General features: G+C 41.8%; 1 protein-coding gene across 1 annotated transcript in view; it reads left to right on the plus strand.

Annotated features, from left to right (window-relative positions):
* The first annotated feature begins 2,621 nt into the window (after nucleotides 1–2,621).
* The window catches only part of LOC124302430 (uncharacterized), a 190,934-nt gene continuing 170,076 nt past the window's right edge, over nucleotides 2,622–23,479 (plus strand). Inside the window, exons 1-2 of the mRNA XM_046758623.1 lie at nucleotides 2,622–6,918; nucleotides 13,214–13,264. Of these exons, the coding sequence (XP_046614579.1) occupies nucleotides 3,610–6,918; nucleotides 13,214–13,264 (3,360 nt within the window). The 5' untranslated portion in view covers nucleotides 2,622–3,609. The remainder of the gene's footprint in view (nucleotides 6,919–13,213; nucleotides 13,265–23,479) is intronic.

A 23,479-nucleotide genomic window follows, 5' to 3' on the forward strand; every position in this document is an offset into this window, starting at 1 on the left:
ACTTCACCGGAGGGGCCGAGCGGGTTGCTTAAAATCGGCCGAGATGTTTTATTGTTCAATCTTTTCTTTGCTGTTGGGTTTCTCGACTTGTCGTATCTTCTTGTTCTTCTTCCCTTTCCTCTTTTCCCAGCTCCTTATACCAATACACACATAAAGTTAATTCAACGAAATATTCGTTTCTATCTCGCTGGCGCGTCGCGTAATGATGATAGTAAAAATAATAATGATAATGATAATGATGACGATGACGATGACGATGACGATGACGATTGGGGAGAATGGCATAAATTTATTGGAGGAATTTCAGGTTTTGCGTAAACTGTGAATCGCCCGCAGACTGCAGGCAGAGTTGATTGATTCGTATCTCATACCATGCCTATATCCACGATGGGTGGAGAATTGATCCTCGGTTATTGCATCAATTTTTCACTTTCATTTCCTCAATCGGAAACGAACGGGGGAACGCCTCCTCGTTAGTGCGAGCCTCTCTTTTAATCATCGACCCGTTGTCTTACCGCACAGAATCGAGCAATGAAAAGAATTTTCCTTCGTATTTTATCATTATTATCATTCAATCTCGGCACCACTTTTGCTACGCTTTATACTATAACAGAGTTTATTATTCGAGTCGCTGGAACGGCTCCCAAAAAAAAAGAAACTTAGCATCGCTTAAATTCTGACAACTTTTCATCGTCCATTACCAATTGATTGTACCGTGGTTCATATTAAAATGATTATTATTGTGTTTTTAATTATTGTTTTCACTCAGCAACCGCTGCTGAATCATTTTCTGATTGCGTGCATGAATCTTGCAATATTTAATATCATTTTTTAATATCGCACGATAACCGACCACTGTTGCTACACCAGAGAGCTTTATACTCCTGCAGTCTTTTACCTACACATGCACCTCTCTTTGGAACATAAAATCTCGTGGAAATTATAATGAAGGTACTCCGAGTGGAACGAGTCTATAATGCACCTTGAAACGAAAAAGGCAAAAAAAGAAAAGAAACAGGAATATGGCGATATTGAAATATTGTAAAAATTTAACCTCACACTTACCACTAAAGCCTGTTATACCTCTCACTTGAATTTCCGTACAACATGCAATGATGTTTACAGTTCCGTTCGAATAGGTAATTAATCTCACTTGAGGTATTTTCTATCGGGTTCTTTTTCCCTCGTAACTTTTATTTCTCTCTTGAATCTTTTTTATTTTATTGTTACTGCCTTACGCGCCCTCGGTAGTTTAGTCGAATTTCAAAGCCGTAACGGGAAACGTCTTAACGAACTCTAACGGAACGGTGGTACACGGCAATTGAACTACAAGGTAGAAGTTCGGCTGACTATTTACCTCGTAAAGGAAACCCTGACCTAATCCGAATGTTCTACGTTGTACTGTGTTGTCCACATTGCGATGTCCAATACCGACATACCTACTTTCGTTCCTTTTGTTATTGCGAATAATACGCTCGACTTCACCTCGGTATAAAAGCGAGTGCTGCGGGGATATCAGCCGTAAGATATTCCCTGTCGAAGAGGCGGAAAACTGGGGTGGAGGATGGACGCGTCGTGTTTCAACCCCAAGTTTCTTAAACACATTTCTAGCATTCCGCGGATCGCTACATACACGCACATCACTTCTACCGGTTGGTAAAAAAATGCTCGGCCTTAACATTGCAGCCAGTTTGCAACTACGACATGTAGTTACACGTTTGTACCTAAGTCGTAATTAAATTCCATTTTCGCGTGAACGTTGCCTGAATTCTGGTCAAAGCGTCTACAGTCGGCACTGAGTCCGGTAGAGGGAGAGAAAAGAAGCGAATTTTACTTCTCGAGTTTGCGTGGGAGTCGAGCTTTACCGTGAAAAGTAGAAAATGGCCGACTTTCATCTCGCACCCTTCCGCGTTTGTTCATCTGATTTGATATGCGATTGATGGGCGGGTATCTGCAGTTTTGAAGAGAGTAAAGTGGCGCGTTGGTACGTATCGACGTCCCGCTTTATTTGTCTCTCGGCAAGCCAGAGGTGCACGCGTGTTTCTCTATGGAACACCATTTTCCTATCGATTATTTGATAACCTACTGCTACTACTGTTTATAGTTCGCTTTGTATTCTGGTTGGTTGGTTGGTTGGTAGGTTGGTACGACGTTTCCTATATGTATGACAAAGCAATTTCGCTGCCCGTACATGTACACGAAGTATACGTATGGTATTGGTTCCTCGTTTCTGCAGCGTCGAGTACACGCCTTTTTCTTTTTACCAATTCTATTTCATTCTTATCAATGTCTATTTTTTCCTCCTCTCTCCGTTCCTGCTCTTATTTTTCGCTTAAATCTCATTCGTTCGACAGGCTGTGGTGCAGCTGTTGTACGTACGAAAATGATTTATCGCTGATTTTTCAGCCACGCTCGTATCTTTGAATCATTGACGGTGTACGAAATTTATTGTGAATACAGGTTGAATATGTGCGGGATATCGCGTTACGAGCTGGGTTTAAATAATTTTTGACTCCAACGATATTGAATTCGTTTTTTTTTTTTTTTTTTATCTGTTCTTCAAAATTCTGTCGCGATCATTCAACGGAGAATGTGCATTACGCGTTTGTAAAAATTTTCAGGTTGATCGATGTGACTGACGAAATTGACGGAGAAGAAACGAATATCAAAAAATTATTATGTTACTTAAGTGTTTAATTATATAAATTGCTCAATGTGTAATTAATTGTAAAACGAATCGGTGCAATCAAATCAAAGACGTAATAGTCGTTTGAACGAATCTACGATATAAAGACATACATTTTTTGAAAATTTATACAACAGTTTATTTTCAACGCCAGCGAATTTTGAAGGATTAAAATAGGAATGTGTAACTATGACTATTAAAGTTGTGATAATTTTTATAATCACCCTCTGTAATCAAACGTGATTGTGGAATGTTCTACCTCCTCGATGTCAGCTGATAAATCTTCAATGCGGCGGTGGTTTAAATATTCTATTAAACTACCGAAATTCTAAACCACAATTAATATTTGATTAAATTACGGTCAGCTTTTCCGGTGATATAATCTCTGCGCAAGTTTTTTGGAGTACATTTTACTCACTAATTTCTTAATGTGGTGATAAACGTGCAGTCGCAGCGCGCTTCTTGCAATGTGACTTTGTGCAACAATTGTTAGTATTAAAAAATAAATAAATAATTGCATCAACGAATTAGGCTAGACGTTTGTATTCGAGTAAAATCGACGATCCAGTCTTGAATACAACTCAACCAAAACGTCGAACGAATATCTATATACACATACATTTACGACGGAATATAAAACTTCGAGATCATTTCACATGCGAGAAATTATACCTGCTGTCATCGCCCTCGAATCGGGGAAATCGAAGATAAAGAAAGGTACATGCATTATTGCGAGGTGTGGAAAGAGCTTGATCGATCACCGGGACAGGGTTGAACCGATAGCGGAGAAAAAATAGAGGACCGGAAGTCATTCCCCATGCTTGTGAGAAACTTTGTCGCAAGTGTGAAGTAAGGTATTCACGGTGTGCGGATTGGGGCGAATCCTCGGCTACATCGGCGGCAGGCCGTCGGTGGGGGCCAACATGTCGCAGTCCGGTTCAAACGGTTCGAACGGTTTGAACGTTGGCAACGATTCGTCGCACCGCACTGGGACCGGTTCCCTGCAGGGACAAACCCTCGGAGCTAGTCAGAATGGCAAGTCGGTGAAAGAACATCACCACCAGTCGGACCAGCAGCCGAAGAAGAGCAACGACGCGGTGGATCTCTCGAACGGCTTCGAAAATCGCACCATGGAGTACGAAAGATACGCGCAGGAACGAGCCCAGGAAAGAACCGTGAACCAGATAAGTCACGCCGGCATGACTTACCAGAATCAGGCGCAAACCCAGAGCGGCGTTCAGTACAACACTTCCGGTGACGGTGTGCAGACCATGCAGCCAGTCCAGTTTCCTCAAACGGGAAGGATCACCGGCGGTCAACTCGACGACCGCCATCCGGTGCCCGGACAAATACCGACCCAGTACGGCCAGGACAAGATCCAGTCCATGCAGGAGAGAGTCCAGTACGTTTCTCAGGCCGGGACTCAGATAGTTCCGGTGCAGGTACAGCCGCAGTTCACCGGCCAGGAATACCCCGGCGATCAGGGACAGTTCTCGCAGATAAGGTCGCAGTTCGAGGTCAGGTCGCAGGCCTATCCGGGGCAGGGTCAGTACTCGGAGAGGGCGGGTTACGTGACCAGGGACATCGCGTATCGGGATCAGTCGGTATACAGCCAGCCGAATTCCGTCCCGATCTTCGGAGGGCAGGGACAGTACGTAACCGTTCAACCGCAGTCGTCACAGTCGGCGAGCCCGCAGCCGGCGTATTATTCCGGCGTTGTGATACCGTCGCAAACATTCGCCCAGATCAGCTCGCAGCAGCAGTACCCTTACGGTCAATATACCCAGACAGTGATGAACCCCGGAACCGTGCCGTACGCTGCCCATCCGGGAAACATCGTTATCGGGCACCCTCAGCAGTTCGGACAGCAGTCGCCGAACCCTCAAGGGTTCTCCCAGGACTCGGGACAGTACCAAAATCAGCCGATTATTCAGCCCATTGCTCAGAACATCGCTCAGGGGATGCAGATCGTCGTGACCGCCGAGCGGCCCACTCGCGGTCCTAAACCGACGGTTCCGCCTCGGGGGAACTCGAAAATCACCCACGATTCTAGCGGACATCGGAAATCCGCAAGCGTCGACGTTTCGTCGATACAGAAGCCGGGGAATCAGGCCCAACACCTGCAAGGTGTTCACAAGTACGACGGGAATGCTGGAAACCTTCAGGACATTCATCGCGGTGAGATCGCCGGTGTTACCGGGGCTCAGAGTCTCCCCGAAAATCCGGAAAGAAGGTACTTGGCTCCGATTAATCAAAATCCTAGGACCCGACAGGACGGACTTTACATCGATACTAATGGCGATAAAATCGGCATAGCTTCGGAGGCGGCTGCTTCTGAGTCAGCGCTTTACGTCTCGCGGCCGGAACACCGGAAGTCTGCATCCGTTGACGTGACGACGAGCTTTCAGAAGAGAAACGACACCATTACCTTCACGTTCCCGGGTGATAACCAGGAGATTTTAGTACCTGGACGGAAAATGTCTAATTCGGAGCTGAAGAGGCACGAGGGTGGTAACGCTTTTTCCGGCGTCGGTATTGGGCCGTCGTTCGACCCCTCGTCACGTCAGGAAAATCGCAAAAGCGTTATCGGCGTTGAGCGAAAACCAGATTGGGGGTGCGCGCTTAGCCCCGGTCAGAGATCGATATCTCACGAGAATCGACGCTCGGATTACTTCGAGGAGCACAGGCGGTCGCCGTTAACTCTCGACCAGAAGAGGATGGACGAAGTGAGGAAGTCCCCGATGCCGTTCGTCCCGATACGAGACCTCTCGGTGGACCGGGCCGGCCAGAAGTCACCGTCCTTCGTTAACCAAGCTTTCGAGAAAACAAGGCAAGAGCTCGCCGTTTGGGCCGAGCAAAGGCAGCGGCAGGAACTCGAGAAAGGAGGTGGCGGTGGAGGCGGAGGAGGAGGAGGAGGAGTCGGTGCCCCGATCCAACCGCAGATGTTCTCCACTAGTCCTAGGTCGAGGAATCAATCCGAAGAACGGAAGGACCCGAGGATCGTGCACCAGGTCGAAGAGAGACGGGAGCTCAGGATGTCACAGTCGGCATTTCAGCCGATACCGAACATCAGTCAGAACACGATAATGGAACAGCGACGTCACCTGCGTCACGTGAGCGCCGATCTTACCAAACACATGGAGCTTTCACGGAAGGACTTTGATGAACAGCCCACCGCCTCTTCCATGGCCAGCCTCGGCGCTATTGTGCCTGGAATTGGGTCGCAGAGAACGAGTCCCAGTCTGTGCCAACAGTATCCGGCCATCAGCGAGGCCAAAATTGATGCCAAATGCGCCCTGACTATCGCCACGGACTTTGGGGACGGGTCCGTCAAGTCGATGGAGCAGGTTGATCACATTATTCACAGCCATAGAAAGAGCCACAATCTCGGCTCGACTTTGTTGACTCACAGTAAAAGTCAGACCGAAAGTCTTCAGGCGCAAAACGAGGCTCAGAACGACGGGTCTGGATCCCAGTTTCAGCAGCACATACAGATGCAGAATCAGCAGAGTCTCGACCAGATATCCGAGAAGTTGTCGCAGTTTGAGAGACAGCAAAGCGATTTGCAGACGAAACTTCAGTGTCTGCAGAATCAGAGTCAAATTTTAGACAAGGTCTCGCAGTTCCAGCACCAGCAGAGCGATCTCCAGGCAAAAATGCAGAGTCTGCAAAGCCAGGCTCAGCCTGTCGACAAGCTTAATCAAATTCAAACCGGGCATCAATATCACGGCAACAACAACGAGTCGCAGGCGGCAAACAAGTCGCAGTCAGGGAATCTTCAGACCTCCGAACAATTTAGCGAGAAGTTATCGCAGCTCCACAGACAGCAGAGTGAAATTCAAACCCATCAAAACAACCTGCATAATCAGCTTCAGCAAACTCTTCACCAAGGCTTTCTACCCGGTGGTTATAAAAGCACTTTTCAGAGCCAAAGCCAAATGGCGGAGAAACTCTCACCCCGTTTGCAACAACACGACGACTCGGATCCAAACCCAATTCAAATTCCGAGCATGTCCCAGATGCCCTTACCCAATTTATCCCAGTTCGATAGAACCGAAGTTGGCCGGAGTTCGTTACAGTACAGATTCACCCAGTGTGACGCGATTGACGTCGGTTCCAGTGCAGCGAGCTTTGCCATTGGTAGTAGCGCCAGTTTTACCGGTACACTCAAGAAAGTTCCACCGGAGAAACCACCCCGGACGTCGTTGATCGTCCAATCGCCAGAGGCAGAGGTAATTCACTCGTTCGTTACTTCGATTGTCCTTTATCTCTTGTTTATCCCGTTGCCCCCCTCTTTACGTTCTAGTACAGAAATATCGTTTTTGCAGGATAACCTAGCAGAGAAACTGCATGCATAAATTATGTAATGTACATAATAATGTGAAATGCAACCCCGGCTCGGTGTGTATAATAATCCTTCCGTTGCATTCGCGAATGTAAACTCGAGAACTGTTTTGCAGGATAATTTGAATTGAAATTGAATGAACATGCTTTGTGAATTTCATTTACCGTGTTACCTGTAACGCGAAACGGTTACGCCCTCCGGGTGTAAAATCGATTTATTCCGCGTGGGAAAATACTAAATGTCTGTGTAGGGTGGTATAGATGAGGGGGGTGTTCGGTTTGGTTTCTCTTTTTAAACCGGCGATGTACAGAGGATGCCTGGTTTTAATTAGGGGAAGTAGGCAAACGGCAGTGCCGAAGTGTTTTCTTTTATATTTATCGCCGGCACAGGCGACACAATGTGTGGCACAGGTGTAAACGTTAGAATCATTCTGCTTTCAATTATAGTAATTTCTTTCCCAAATTCGATTCCATCGCACGCCTGATTCGTGTTATATGTATATCAGGGTGCTCCTCATTTGGGATATTGACGAATTTTTTCCACCCTACCCCCTAAAGCAACTTCAAATCATTCAGAAAAATGTTCCTAATTTTTTTAGAATTTTTACCTCAACTCAAAGATGGTCCGCATTGTGATCGAGATTTTTTCATAAAAATAACATGGGACAAACTTTTTTTCTCAGTATGTATTTTATTGTAGAAGGAATAAGGTTCTAAAAAACCTGTGACTCCGAGGTTTCATGGGCATTTGCTATTATCTGAAAAAAAATTCACATCATCATACCAGCCAATCTGGACGAATCGCACACCCTCGAAATTTGACTTTTTTTTTTTAGAGGAAGTGCAATTCTTCTAGATTGCATGGTATGATGATGTGTATTTTTTTCAGATAATAGCACTGATGCCCACTAAAACCTCGCTGTTACAAATTCGTTAAAACATTATTACTGTTTTTACATTACATTATTATTGTGACATTTTTCTTTGAATTGTTAGTTGGTAAGTATGTTACCATCTTCGCAACGTAATTCTTCAAACCTGATACCTCTGTTTTACTTATCACGATTCAACAACGGATGCTGGATTTTTATCTTGAAAATTCAGAATCTAATGTTTTCAGACGAATCAGGACATGCGACGCATATATATGAAATGTAAATTGTTCACGCTTCGACAGGACTTGCGATTAACGTTTTAAAAATCGCTGCAAAATGAAGCGAATTGACGCGTTGATTGAATCGTTGAAATCAATTAACCAGTTTCAAACAATGCTTGCGATCTGTTCGCTGGACGTGAATAGGTAAGCGGATTTTTTATTTTGTAATACCGTTGTAACACCGGAAGTGTTGGACCGCGGAATTTTGACCTGCAGCGATATGTATGCGTAGGCACGCAGGCGAAGCACGAAGTGCGTAGGTATAACAATCGACCGAAAATGATCTAAGCCCTTATTCGAAAGGGAGGGCGAACCTTTGGCGAGCTACCGAATCGCTCCGCGCTGGCGTAACAAGGTTTAGATTAGTGAGTGTGCTGCAGAGAATCGATTGTATATACTCAGGTGGAGTGGCTTGACGTTAGTTGTAGTCGGTTAATTAAGAGAAGTTAATTAAGAGCAGGGCATGACCGACCGTCTGCGTCCAGTAAATTAGATCTCTATGTTTTTCCAACGAATGTCGACGAAATGCGAAATAATTAACCTCAGGTCTCACACCGTATAATTATTTATTACCTGCTTCTTCCGTGTTCGACCTTGAAACTGGTTTCCAGGTCTCGTTCGGTCGGGATCAAGCCATACAATCACCTCTGCGATACAACTCGCACTCAAACAAATCAGTCGAGCCATTTATCGGTTCAAATAACTACGCTAACCGTCACAGAGGAATCTGATTCGTTTCATTTTTCCGCTCATTTCTACGGTCGAAGTTAGTGACGTTATCGTAACGAAACGTTGGGGAACAATCATTATTTTCTTCATTTTACAATGATTTTCAACGAACTGAGATTTCGAAATACGAGAACGTGTTTTGTTTCGTTACGGTTTACAGAACTTGAGACAATTCCGATATCGCGAAAAAGCGCTTTTTCCTCAGCATGAATCGTTGCGATAACCTTACGAACTTCAATAAGGTAATTGTTACGCCAATTTCCACTCCCTTCCTCCCTCGTTCGAATTGTTGGCCGTTAGGCAGCGGGTTTCGAGATTCCCGGCTCCGAGAGTCCTTCGCCAAAGTCTAATTTCTATCGGTCGTGATTTAGTTTCCTTCTATTTCCGCGGGGTTTCGATTTATCGTCGATCCTGCGGCGGAGCCGCGTATACATATATATATATTATACAGACATACAGGATGCCAGGGTTTGTTCGAATTGAATTAATAAGAACGGTCGCCCTTGCCGATCCCTGAAAGGAATCGGTACACAAGCTGACACTGCCGATATAACCACGGATAAGAAGATCCTGGCAAATTCGCGTCTGCTGCTCCAGACGTTTTATACCGCCTACACATAACGTATGTATACTTATACTCTACGAGAGGTTCTACTCGGTGCGCGTGAACGGAATTCAAATTGCTCTTTATTACACCGTTGCGTCAGACTGGCTGAAAAAAGTCGCTCGTATGGTTTTTTCCCCGTTTTTTTTCGCCATATCTTTATTGGCTGAAAATTTTTCCTCAAGCTCTACAATCGTTGAGGGATGAGAAGAGTGTGATTTTTCATCTCGTAACGTTTAAATAACAATTGAGTATAATATAAAGAGACGGACAAGAAAAATACACGAAACAAACGTTACAGATCTATCGAAGAGAAGATTAATTCATTCATTTACGCTCGACCGCTCGTAGATATAATATTATAAGGTTCCGTGGTATATCTTTGAAGTGTCATCGTCAATTTGTAATTAATTTGTTACTTGATCAGGGTTTTTCGTCATACACTTTACGTAACTGTCTTGGAAAACGTTGAGAGTGGACTTTCGCCTTTGCGGGTTGTATACCCATGCTAACTCCTAATCCCCTCAACGTTCTACGATCATTGTTTATTTTCAATAGGATACATCGTCACAATCTATGAAAAAATAAATTTCTGCAGCACACAATGAAACCCGTATTAAACAGTGCCTTTGGCTATAACAATAAATATGCGTAACAACAAAAAGTTGAACGTTTTAGTAATTATAGCATGACAAATTGTAGGCTGCGGTCCGGTTTTTGAAGAAAATTTTTTTTTTATTTATTCTTATGCTTTTTTCATCCGATTCAATTTTCTATTACAGTTCTTACTTATTTCTTGCTCCACCGATTGTGTCGCTATAGTGATCTACTATCGTGAACGAAACAGAAAATCGAATATATCGACTAATTTATTAGTATACGTGTACATGGCCGGCAGTCAGGTTCTCCCGAATCTCTTTCTGGTCTTATTTGTGCCGCAGTCGAAACGCTAATTTGACTCGTCGCCTCCTCTCAAACTCCAAACAATGCTTCGGGTTCGCGAATTATTATCATTCGCTCTTTCAGTCAGTGAGCGCAGAGCATTTACCTCAGTGGCACCTGCGTAATACAATTTTATTACGTACAACGTACAAAATATACTAATTTTTAATCAAATAGTATCAGCGTCCGTCATACGACTCGTCTTGTTATTTCCGTGATCGTATCATATTCACGTTCCTTTTATATTGCATCGAAATATTGTCTTCGAATAAAGCAAGTGTACCAGTTATTAACCTTTTTTGATTGTATCAGATCAATCCCTGCTTCTAAAGTTACCAAAAAATAAATATTCAGCGTCTAACCTCCAGCAATTGGTTTTAGTCACTGAGAAATTCACAACTTATGCCGTCAATTCATAATTTTCAAAAATAAAACTTGTGTACTCATTCATTCGGGTATCAGAGAAACAAAGCGCCTTGTGTACTCGACCGTCCTTCACCTTCTTCGTCTTCAAGTTCACGTACGCCGAGCCGATCGGTGTTTACAATTTGCCAAGATCGGTGCTCACAATCAGTAGCGTCGAGACTTTCGTTCGATCAGGTTCGTGCGGCCGGTTTATATTCGCGTATTACGTTTGTGCGCGATTCTCGTCATGTTTCGTAGCGAATATCTGACCCGGTGTATCGATTACGTTAATCAATTATTGGTGTATCTGTTTATCGAGAGAATTCTCTACGAGTTGTTCGTCAACGGTTTGTTTGTTCGAAGAAGATGATCATTACGACCGCGAACGTGATTCACACTCTCTCCGATTCTCTTTTATCCAAAGTGACCGCAGCGATATTTTTTTCAGGTAAATCCATAATTTTCAATACACACAAACAGGAACGTCTTACAATTATGAAACAAAAGCATCACATTTTTGTTAGAGAAACTGGAAAATTGGTCCTCTTTACGGTATCTCCTTTACTTCTCTTGCATACTTTTCGCATCGAGGATTCTTTTACGGAATGTAACAAATGCACGAGAAGCATGCATGGGAAACAATTTATCGAATATATATGTATACGGATAATGGAAGAGCAATTTTTGATCATCTCGCCGGCCGCTTTGAGTGGCGGAGGTACATCATCGGTAAATACTACGTACCTTCTTTCTTTTATCGCCATGGGTACAATGAATATTCATGCGACACACTAGAAGCTTGCCCTTTCGTTTGCTTGCTCGCTCTTTCTTCGGCGTCCATATTGTATACATATATATATAATACATATACACACTTACCTTCACTCTACACGCCGGTATACATTTGCCCTGAAACAAAGGGGATGGATATAAAGATATTTATTATTTAACGATGTCGCCGATGAATAATTAAACGCGGGTATACTCTTCAGGCGGATTCTTAATATTTAAAGCGATTATTATACAGTGTATAGTGGAGTTTTAGCTTTTATCGCTTTTACAAGTATACATAGCACATGTTATACACATATGCTATAAATATACCTACGTGGTGCAATTCCCGTAAAATATAAGTTCGCGGAAAAACGGGAACTGATTGAATCCGCGTTAATGAAATGTATGAATAAATTCATCATACAAACTGTCATTTGGCCTTTTAATTTCACAGAGTTAAAGTATGATGAAAAAAAAAACAGAAATTTACGCCGACTAATTTATTATCCAGATGTTTTTTCCTCCACACTGATATTTATTCAAATAATAACGCGCGTGTTTTCATATTTTGTTTTTCTCTTTCTTTGAACTGGAATAAAAAAAAAAAAAATTAAGAAATGATGACACTAGGTCACAAGGTTCGATAGCCTGAATATTATCGTATTGAATATTGAACTTCGATTGTGAAAACTGCGGTGAAAAATAATTTGGCAGATTTTGCAATAATCTAGGTATATAATACGGTCGTTGTTACATACAACGAAAGCTTTTTAAACATACTTTTGATGGTATATTTTTTCATCGACTCGTGTACTTTGTTTCTTCATCTGCCGAGCGAGTTATTTTACTTTTTTTTTTTTTTTCCTTATTCTTTGGTTTTTTATATTATTTTTTCGTCAATACCGCGGATGTATATCGATGTCGTTTGTTGGACGCCGCGTCAGTTGCTCAAGTATCTTTCTTTATTCGGAGTAAGATATTCGCGAGTTACTGTTGCTGGGTATTTTACCTTCTGTTATTATACCAACAACGTTGTAACATTGGCGAACCATTGCAGCCGCCGTTCCTCGTCTTGAAAATCACACAATAAAGAGACGCGGAACGTCTGTGAAATGCTGGTAGGTGATTCTTGAAGTTGTTCTTGAAGATCTCGCGTCTGTAAAGAATGCGGGAAAATTTTCAAAGGGAGTATCGAAGCCGATTAGGCCTTGCCACCCTTGACTATATTGGCGGGATTGCAGCAAATCAGAGCGTTGGACGAGCGGCGTTGTGGTCAGTTCAACTCTCGTAATTGGACTAATTAGAGACGTAATTATTCGGAATTAATCGAGATAAACCGCTTAATTATCATTCTGTTTGTACGTAGTTTGTCTCCCTTCTGGAAACCTTGGATTGATTCTAATGCAACTGCTCCTGGTCCTCCACATTCCGAAACCGCAACGTTGGTTTCACGGAAATTTCCCGATCGCAACTGACATTGAATTTTCACTAGAAATTGTTTTATCGAAATCCAGTTTGACCTGGACTTTGGAGATGTTTAATAATTCATTTTTCTTTCTTTTTGTCGTTACAGAGTAACAGGAGTCAGCCGGCCATCGGACTCAAGCAGACGCCAAAGGCGAGGGTAAGCATTTTCAATTTGTCTATTCTCACCTTTTACATTCGCTTATATTTTATTCGTATGCATAATTTGTGAAAAAATTGCTAAAAAAAGAAATATCGTCACTCCCGCAGTTGGCACGAATTCTTCTCGTACATGTAACACATGTACAAACTTATTTACTTTGATAAAACTCAACTTGTCTCGTTAACATCGAGACTCGAAATTTCTCCCTAAACCGTAAATACCGAAGTCCGCGACGATACAAGACGTGCAGTTGACACTTCAACACACTCTGCAACGTCTTGTTCTTGAAAATTGATGAATTTGAGGTAAACCGCGTTATCCTACGCGCTTCCTGTAAAGCCTGGGCGAGGCGCGTGGTATTTCACTTTGACAACCGATCGAAAGGGGTTTTGCGGGGGAAAATGGATGGTCGTAGAACCCTCGTCAGAGCAGCGTCGCATCAACTATCTGATTAACTATAAATTTCAATCCGAATAAACGACGCGTATGTACGTACCTGCGTAATTACATGTCGCGCGTAAATACGTATACAGCGTGTATACAGAAGTCTCTATACGTACACGGTACTCACGGCATAATTGTGGGATGCATAATTTGATGCGGCGAACTGGTAGCCGAGGTAACGTGGGACTAAACTACTAGAGGATTCGTCAGCACCGAGTGAACTTGACCATGTTGAAGTTGGTAACGTTAACGTAACGAAACATGATGGAATAAATTGTTGTACAATTTTAGAACGGCTTTCCAGGTGTCGACTTTTCAAAATATTAACATGTTTTTTTTTTTCGTTACGATTTACTAACTGAATTTCAGACAATCCTAAGGCTGCAAAGTAACCATTTTCGTGAACGTGCATCGCTGGTTTTTTTTTCCAAGTAAATGAAAACACTTATAGGAATTTCAGTTTCAGGGTTTTATTATTCATTGTTTATTAACATTGTTTGTTAACCTTAAATAATCAAGCCTTCAAACTAAAATAGCTTAAAGTGTTTTCATTAAAAAAAAAAAAAAATAAAACCTAGAAATAGGTACGATTTTAGCCCCCTCCCCTTAAAGTCACGTTACCAACTTCAACCTGATGCGAAGTTGTCCAGTTGTCGGCAGTATGTGCGTGACTTGTAGCAGCTATTCTCCTTCACTTGCGATATACATGCGTGATGCGTCCATCGGACGCGTGCTTGCAATACAAGGATGGACGCGGGTGCGGTTATAAACTAACCTGTTTCCATGCCCGTGTTATTACACACGTGTAGGTATACAACATGCGCGTACCGACAAGAACTTGTTATACGTTGCACCTGCAGCTGCGGTATTCTGCGCAAGGTACACGTTCGAACAAGTTTGCGTCGACTGTACTCGCGTCCGCAAACAGTCCGTAAACAAGCTCAACTTGGTACTGCAACTCTGTTGTTGGGTACATGGTACGAATCCATGCTAGGGCATTTTTTGTAATTTTGAAAATATACCGCGAGTGAAACATTCACGTGCAATCAATCTGTTTTGGGTGTGTTGCGCAGTTGTTTTTTAGGGTTTCGTACCTCAAAAGGAAATCACTTTGTTGTCTATCGGTCTGTCTGACCGTATGTCAAGACCCTTTTTCTCAGGAACGAGTCGAGGCATCAAGTTGAAATTAATATCAAATACTAAGGTCTACGGCCCCTTGAAGGTGTGAAAAATCCAAGCTTCTAAGTCAACGCAATCAAAAGATACGGCCATTGATGTCGTGTATTTTGATGCTCACAAACTCACTCATCAAAACCTAGAGGGTACTTCCCGTTGATCTAAAATCATGAAATTTGGAGAGAAGCAAAGTCTCACAGCACAAGTAAAGGAAAAACTCCGATAATAGTTCATTTGTCGTTATATCGCATAAAAAAAAATAATAATTGAGCTTATACGGAAAGTTCAGGGCACGGATCTTACTCGCTCTTGTCTATTTTTATTTTTTATTTTTAGGGGGCTTATGTTAATCAATCGTTAGCGTCAATGTTACGTATTACACTTCGCGATTCTTGGGATATTATTTTAGTCAAATTTTTAAGCGAGACTGACTGACTAACTAACTGACTGCCTGGGTGGTGCAGAGAGTTTTCATATTCACGAGTGCTGTTCGTAGAAGGAAATATTTTCAGTTCATATTAAAACCGTCGTTAAAGTCAGATGTATTTATTATACGATTTTTGTTGAATGAAATTTGCAGCTGTTTGCAGGTTGTAGTTTGCTATACCGTTAACCTGCGCAGTAAGATTATTCATTTCACGGTTATTTTTGCAATAGTTATTTCATCGAATGATAAAACTTTTGTGGGTACTGTACAGTTGTTAACGCAACTGTATCACTGATGTATAGGTACATATGTGTGTGCACGCAAATTTGATTCCTCGCTTTATTGCTTTATCGTGTGTTAAACGTGCTACGCTGTGAATCTCCTCGAATTCTATGCGTAGGTGAGATTACAGTCTTCTATTCGAGGAAAGCTTCCCTTTACCAAAGTGACAAAAGGTCTTTGGTCGGGATATTCGCAATTTGGTGATGCCCGCTAACCGAGATCGCTAATTGTTCTTCACTAGACAATTCGTCGTCTCTGTACCGTGACAATCTTTAGAAACTATTCTGAAAATTATGGAGTTCGCAAGCACCGTAAGTTTCTCGATTAATGAAGCTGCAGACTGATTATAACTGTCACCTTGCTCTCGGATCGTGCTAGAGACTGTCATGTTTCGGAAAAACTTGAAGGTTCATTGGATTTGTCGCTGTGAAACTTATTTAGAAACTGGGAGGATCGAATAGATGCTTGAAAAAAAGTTTTAACGGTTATACTGTTGATGAAGATGAATAACTTGGTAATCGAAATCGCGATTATCGAATGAACAAAATCCTGACATCTGCTCATTGTCAGTCTATAATTGGTTTCCTCGCTAAATTGTAACAGACAGGTGATAATTGGTTTGCCGGTACGACGATCCAGATAAGCGACATTAAAAGGTGAAACAGCGACATCGACGCGACGCGACGAATCAGCTCTGAGAGATCGAACCTGCCGAGTTCGGGAGCCGCGCCAGCCGCCGCAGCCTTCGAGGCGATCCTCGCCCAGACTGGAGGGTCGGCGACACGAGGATCGGATCTTCAGTCGGCAACGGAGCTCGAGAAGCATTTCACTTTGCGGACGAATCGTCGACGAGCTTGCGGCGCCGATGTCGGGGGTTGGAAACGCGACTCGCGTTTCTGGGATAATCGCAGGCCGATTTCTTGCCGCCAACTTTGGCGGCGAGGCTGCGGCAACGATCTACGAAGACGTTCCGGAGGGATCCTTCGACCCGCACGCCGGATTCCCGGAGCGATCGGTCGGCTCGCCGATCCTTCGGGCCAGTTCCGGTTCCGGCGTCGGCGTCCATCGGCGGATCGATCATCCGGCAGGGCGGCGAAAGGAATCGAACCGATCTACGAGCCGCAGAGCCACTTTCAAAGAACGCGAGCCGCGTCGGCGTCGCAGGCTTGTCGATATTTACCGTCGATGTCGCTTACATTAACCTGGTTCTACCTGCAAACTCATTTTCACCCGTTTTTTTCCATTTTTTGAGGACTGAAATAAACTTACTCAGCTGTAAAGCGGATTGGAATTTTGCTCCTTTTCTATCGGTATTCAGATCAATAATCGTGCAATATTAGTGTTATTCGTCAATATCATCATTGTTTGACATTTTCTTCCCTGATGTTTAATTACTCTCAAATCCGAGCGTAAATTTCTCTGTCGAACTCATCAAATTCGTTGTTAATCCCAATTCAATGTTGCCTAAAGTTGATATCGAGTTTTGACAGTTTATGTGGCCAATTCCGAGCAAGTTGATCTGTTCGACTGCAGACATTAGAGAAATTTGAGATAATTCGTTCGAATTAATTATAACGAAGAAGCCGAATATCATTAAGCGACAACATTTCTTAAGAAAAATGGAAAGGAGGGTACAAAATTTGTAAAAGGGTATAAAAAATTCATCCAACAACGTAATAAATTAGGGTAAAACATTTTGTCATTCAAAAATATATGCTGGGATTTACGGAGCTGAAACGAACGAAACAGCCTTGTACAGAGAGAGAGAGAGAGAGAGCGAGAGAGAGAGTAATACTACTTTGAAGGAGGCTGGATATATTTTCTAATTCCTAGGCTCTCGTGCGTTCGTTACGGATTATACCTGAAAGCTCAGCGCCGCGCTGCCTGGGAACTAAAGTCTCAAAAGCGTCGAGGTCGGCTGCGCAGCCTTTGTTTAAAACCAAACAAATGACAGTTTCACGATAGACGTATATGTATATATCTGTATATATATATGTGTGTGTGTATGTGTGTATAGGTATAATGCACACTCTATCCGCTTCTTTTCCGTTGGAAAAGTTCGCCCGGCAGAATTTTATACGTTTTCGAAATATTTTCGTTCATTCCTCTGTTTTTTCGTGCAGGCGCGAGAGAGAAAACAGAGGGTGAGATTGAGAGAAAGAGAGAGGGGGTGGGGCGAGGGGGGGGGAGGGGGGGATAAATTCAATCAGGTGGCGTTGATATATTTTCGCAGAATAATTCCGAATGGTATGTTGTTGTTTTTTTTCTCTCTCCTCGTTTCTATACGCCAGGTACAATTTGAACGGTATAAATTTATTCAACTTCGTTTCATATTTTACTCAATTTAATTTTTTTTTTCTACGTCTCCACCCCCAGAAACGCGAAACCTGATTATTTTTGTCCAACAAATTCGGGTCGCGATATTTCATTGGAAAGTTCATACTTCCTGGCAATGTTACCACCGGATACAATATAACGTGGCTTAAGAGATAAGAATTTAAAAGAAAGAAAAAACATGTGTGTGTAGAAAGGATGATAGATAAATTTCAAAAACCGGGTTTAACGCGTTATTTCGCGGTAGGGTGAACAACGCGTGGCTTATAGTATCTTTTCAAAGAGAACGAGGGCGGCATTCAAGCTGCTTGAATCTTCTTTGAAATAACGAATCTAAATCAGCGATATTTAGCATGGCTGATGCAGATTATTCCGCGATTTTCGGAGTAAACGCTTTGATGTGCAGAGTGACGATTTTAAAATTTACATGAAACAAAATTCATCTTCAAGGGTTGAATGATCCTGTTCGAGTAAATTTTCCGAGCTTAACGCTTTATGATCGCAGAGAACGAATCGTTGCTATAAAATTAATTCGTCGGTATTATCCCTCCGGCATCCGCGACGGGTAAATAATAATCAGGTTACAGTAATAAGTTTTTGGAAATATTGCTTTTACAGTAGGTACGGTCTGTAGGTGTGCAACGACCTGTTAGGTTTCTAGGTATTATAAAAGGAAAGCAAGTCGAAGGATCCTTTCATCCGTACATCCTCGCTGTCACGTCTTCTTTTGTGCTTCCGGTTATCTTTACACCCCCCCCTCGCCCCTCTTTTATTCCGCTTCCGGCCTCCGTGTCATCCCATTGTTTCGGCCATCGTGACCGTCTTACATCTCCGAGTTTCACCCCTTGAACCGACCAGAATTGAATGTTTTTTTTTTTTTTTTACCTGTGAGGCTGCACCCTGCAAAGGGGTCTTCGTCTTTTGTCAAGTGTTGTCGATTATGGTACGCTTTTGTCTTTCATATCTATCCTGGCTCTCACCATCTTTTTTTTCTTCTTTTTTATACCTGTTTCTTTTCACCCAATATTTTTGTTTCTATTTTCACTTTTCTAATCACCCGATTTTCTTAATTAAAATCCGATGAGAACGAAATAGCGATTTATATCAGCGTATTTGATTTATTTCAATTCTATTGTAATATGTACACATAGATTGATATGATTTCGCTGTGGAAACTGAGATTTTTTTTTTTTTACACATTCGCTGATTTTATTTCTTCCCGTAGTTATGTAATCGTCGTTTAATCAAAGACTAAAAAATATTGATTTTTTGTCGCAGTTTAAAATTAAACGGTGATGAAATATTTCATCTTACAAAGTATATACGGTACAGCTAATGAACTCTTCTGTAGAAGTCTTCTGCATCTGAAAGAGCTTTTCGCAATTAATAAATATCGAGTAATTCGAAAAACTTTATAACACCTTTTTCCTATTAATATTATTATTATTATTGCTGTTGTTGTTATTATTGCTCCCGTTATAATTATACAAAGGAACTGCATCCGTATCTTGATACTGCGAGATTAAATATAAGTTGGAAAATGCTTTGTACCTAAAAATGTTGCACGGCGTGTCGTCGCGTCGCATACGAACAATGCGGTTACCTCGGGGGTTATATTTTTGTAACGGTTGCCAAGTTTGAGTTGTTACACACGTGGATATAATACAAATGGGTATACGTGTATGTATGTGGGCGTGTATAACGCGAGACGCAATTTTATAACGTCACTGTACGTAACATTATCATTATCATTGTCATTATCATTATCATTATTGTTGTACTTATGGCGAAAGTATAAAAACTTGCTTGAATTATATCGGTAGATACCTAGACGAAATTATCGTAAAGTTGATACACGTTTTGTTTCTTGTACAGATGTTATATTTATCCATTGTTCACAGATATAATATCATCAATCCATATAAGCGAGAATAAATTTGTTCAGCGTTGAAACTGATTATTTATGTACGTACATATTATGTATGTTCCTATTCGATGCGGTATTATTGTACATATATAACGCAGAATCATATACATTTTGGACATACAGTATGAAACAGTGAAATTCATCGGTATATTATTTATATATATATATATATATATATATATATATATATATATATAAATAAAGTATAACGTCCGAAGCATCGTTGAACCACGAATAGAAGCACAATATTTACACACCTATACATTATACACATACGTGTCTGTAGCATATGGGAAGATGTGGAAGAGGGTATTTGGCCTCGTTTTTTATAATATACATGTATTTTTTATTTTTTTTTGCTCTTCTATCTTTGGTCTATCACGTCGGTATCGCGCATATCCCTCACAAAGATACTACAAAACGTACCGTGTACGTGTATTTATACGTACGTTAAGTTTCGGGTACATACAGGGTTATTGTACCTGTTAGAAATCGCGGACTGCCTCGATCTATATGGCACAAGCGATGCTTATGCATATTATACATATCCGCAAGCTATTTTCATTAGTAAGGGAAAAAAGTTACGAAGAAAGAAGAATAACGAAAAGTATGATAATTTTTCATCCCTGTGCCTTGAGCGGATTCTCGCCTCTATTTACCGCCCTTTTCAATGTTATACCTGTGTAGGTCATAGTACAGTATATCACGTTCACGACGTATGTCGTATGGACTTTGTTCAGTTTGAGAAATCGTCACGGAAATATGGATTTACATCGCTTGGAAAGAGAAATTCAGACTTTTTTTGTAGAATCCGGAATATTTCTCGCAGGACAAACAGAGATGTTTATGTATGCTTTGAGTGAAATTAAGGAAGCAGGCCTCCCCTTCGCACAGGGGGAGCCAAAAGTTTGATCGAGAAGTCCTATGTCTATACAGCAACCCTCAATCGAAACAATCTCTGATAATAAGAGATTAAGAAAATATATATACGTTTATACATATATATATATATATATACACACATATATGTATACAACGTTTTATGGCATCAGGTATTACATTATGTATGATACTAGATTATATTTATATAGAGGACGCACACGGGGTATCTCATTTAAGTAAGTAACTTCGGAACGCTGTGATATATGTATATAATATAATAATATAATACTGCCAGCGTATCGAGAGAAGCATACCTCTATATATTACAGTTTGATAGGCACAAGGGTATACTATCTACGTATATATATATATATACATATCACCTATGTATCGGTATATTGTGTATCTCGCGCAAGTTTGGGAAATGTTGGGCTAAGTATAATGGAAGATTGTTTCACACTCTTGGTCCTTCTTCAGCGCCCTTCTCAATCTCTGAGTTTATCGAAACTAAATACGTGCGTCCCTCGCTAATTGCAAATCATCAATCGGATCCTATTTCACTGTACTGAAATAACATTTCGGTAGACGACGGGCGTGATTCGTCGATTTTTATTGGTAGAATTCAAAAGCATGCTTGTATAGTTTGGAAAGAAAAATTGAAATTGATCAGTCAGCGAAGATTACATTTTTTTGGCAACTCATACATTTGATCAAGGGTATTAAACAACGTGAAAATCTCAAGTAACTTTATACCTGAGTATACACGCGTCATGTTTTTTCTTCATGGAAGCTGGCTAATCAATTCGCTCGGGTTTCACCCCTAAGTTTCAGAACTTGCAAGCTCCTCGAGGTTATAATCTATGTAGAATATGTAGGGTTGAGGTAGGTTAATCACAAGTTTATCATATTTCTGAAGGAAACTGATTATCGGAATTTGTCAAATTAATTCGATACTTGCTTCAAAAATATCAAATTCACGATGTTAGTGATGCAGATGCATTTAACGATAGTCAAAATTGTGATTTGCTGAACTGTAGCAGGCAGGTGATAATTGGTTTGCCGGTACGACGATCCAGATAAGCGACATTAAAAGGTGAAACAGCGACATTGACGCGATGCGACGAATCAGCTCCGAGAGATCGAACCTGCCGAGTTCGGGAGCCGCGCCAGCCGCCGCAGCTTTCGAGGCGATCCTCGCCCAGACTGGAGGGTCGGCGACACGAGGATCGGATCTTCAGTCGGCAACGGAGCTCGAGAAGCATTTCACTTTGCGGACGAATCGTCGACGAGCTTGCGGCGCCGATGTCGGGGGTTGGAAACGCGACTCGCGTTTCTGGGATAATCGCAGGCCGATTTCTTGCCGCCAACTTTCGCGGCGAGGCTGCGGCGACGATCTACGAAGACGTTCCGGAGGGATCCTTCGACCCGCACGCCGGATTCCCGGAGCGATCGGTCGGCTCGCCGATCCTTCGGGCCAGTTCCGGTTCCGGCGTCGGCGTCCATCGGCGGATCGATCATCCGGCAGGGCGGCGAAAGGAATCGAACCGATCTACGAGCCGCAGAGCCACTTTCAAAGAACGCGAGCCGCGTCGGCGTCGCAGGCTTGTCGATATTTACCGTCGATGTCGCTTACATTAACCTGCTTCTACCTGCAAACTCATTTTCACCCGTTTTTTTCCATTTTTTGAGGACTGAAATAAACTTACTCGGCTGTAAAGCGAATTGAAGTTTTGCTCTTTTTCTATCGGTATTCAGATCAATAATTAATATTTATTAATCATAATAACAATAACTGAAACAATTAAAATTGTTTTTTTCGTGTTGTACGAACCTCATCCAATCTGAAATTCGATTGATCTTGTGAAATGCAACGAATTATCCGTTTCTAGTATATTCCGGATTCACGGTTCGAATAACGAAAATTGAGTGCGCGAGGGGGATTGAATTAAAAGTAGAGAAACGCTAAAAATTTGTATGGAAATATATTGCTTCTGATGAAATGAAATTTTCCTCTCAGTTCAGATGTTCGTGGGTAGGTAGGTGGATACCTGGATACGAAAAGCGAACGTTTGTTCTCGCGCTTGAGAAGGAAAGGCAATATCGAAGTTTTCGGTCACCGCTCACGATTTTAACCATCTCGACTCTCCGGAGGCCTGCATGAGACTCTGATCTTCGACGGACTTTTTACTTCCTTTTCCACGCGCCTTTCTTACGGTTGCAGCAAAAGTCAATTACCTACCCTTTGCAGCTGGTTGAAAGAGCCTCTTTAAGTTTCTTTCAAATACGGCTCCCGCATGTAACCTGTAACTTATATAACGAGCTTGCTGCAACGAGGTTGACCTACGTAAAATTAATTCCAATAAAATAAAAAAAATTTTGAAATTAAAAAAAAGCTCTCACTCATCTAAGGATTGCAATCTAGATGGTAATTCGCGAAATATGATTTCTTTCTTGTTTTTCTTTTGCTGTTTTTTCTCTGTTTATTTGACATGCAATATCGAGCCTGATACCAAACGGCTGTGGATGTATAAAATCTTAAAATATCATACATTACGCAACGCAGAATATAAAAATTTGCGATAAATGTAGAATTGAATAGACTTTTTTATACCACAGGCTTGAATTCGAGTATAAATTTAGGCGGTATGCAATCACTTAAAATGCTTTTATTTATCATCTCACTGAAATTTTGATATTCCCTACAATTTCTTATTTTTCTTCTTTTTTTTCGCCTCATTCG

This window comes from Neodiprion virginianus, chromosome 1 (assembly GCF_021901495.1).
Source record: "Neodiprion virginianus isolate iyNeoVirg1 chromosome 1, iyNeoVirg1.1, whole genome shotgun sequence".
Classification (NCBI taxonomy): Eukaryota; Metazoa; Arthropoda; class Insecta; order Hymenoptera; family Diprionidae; genus Neodiprion; species Neodiprion virginianus.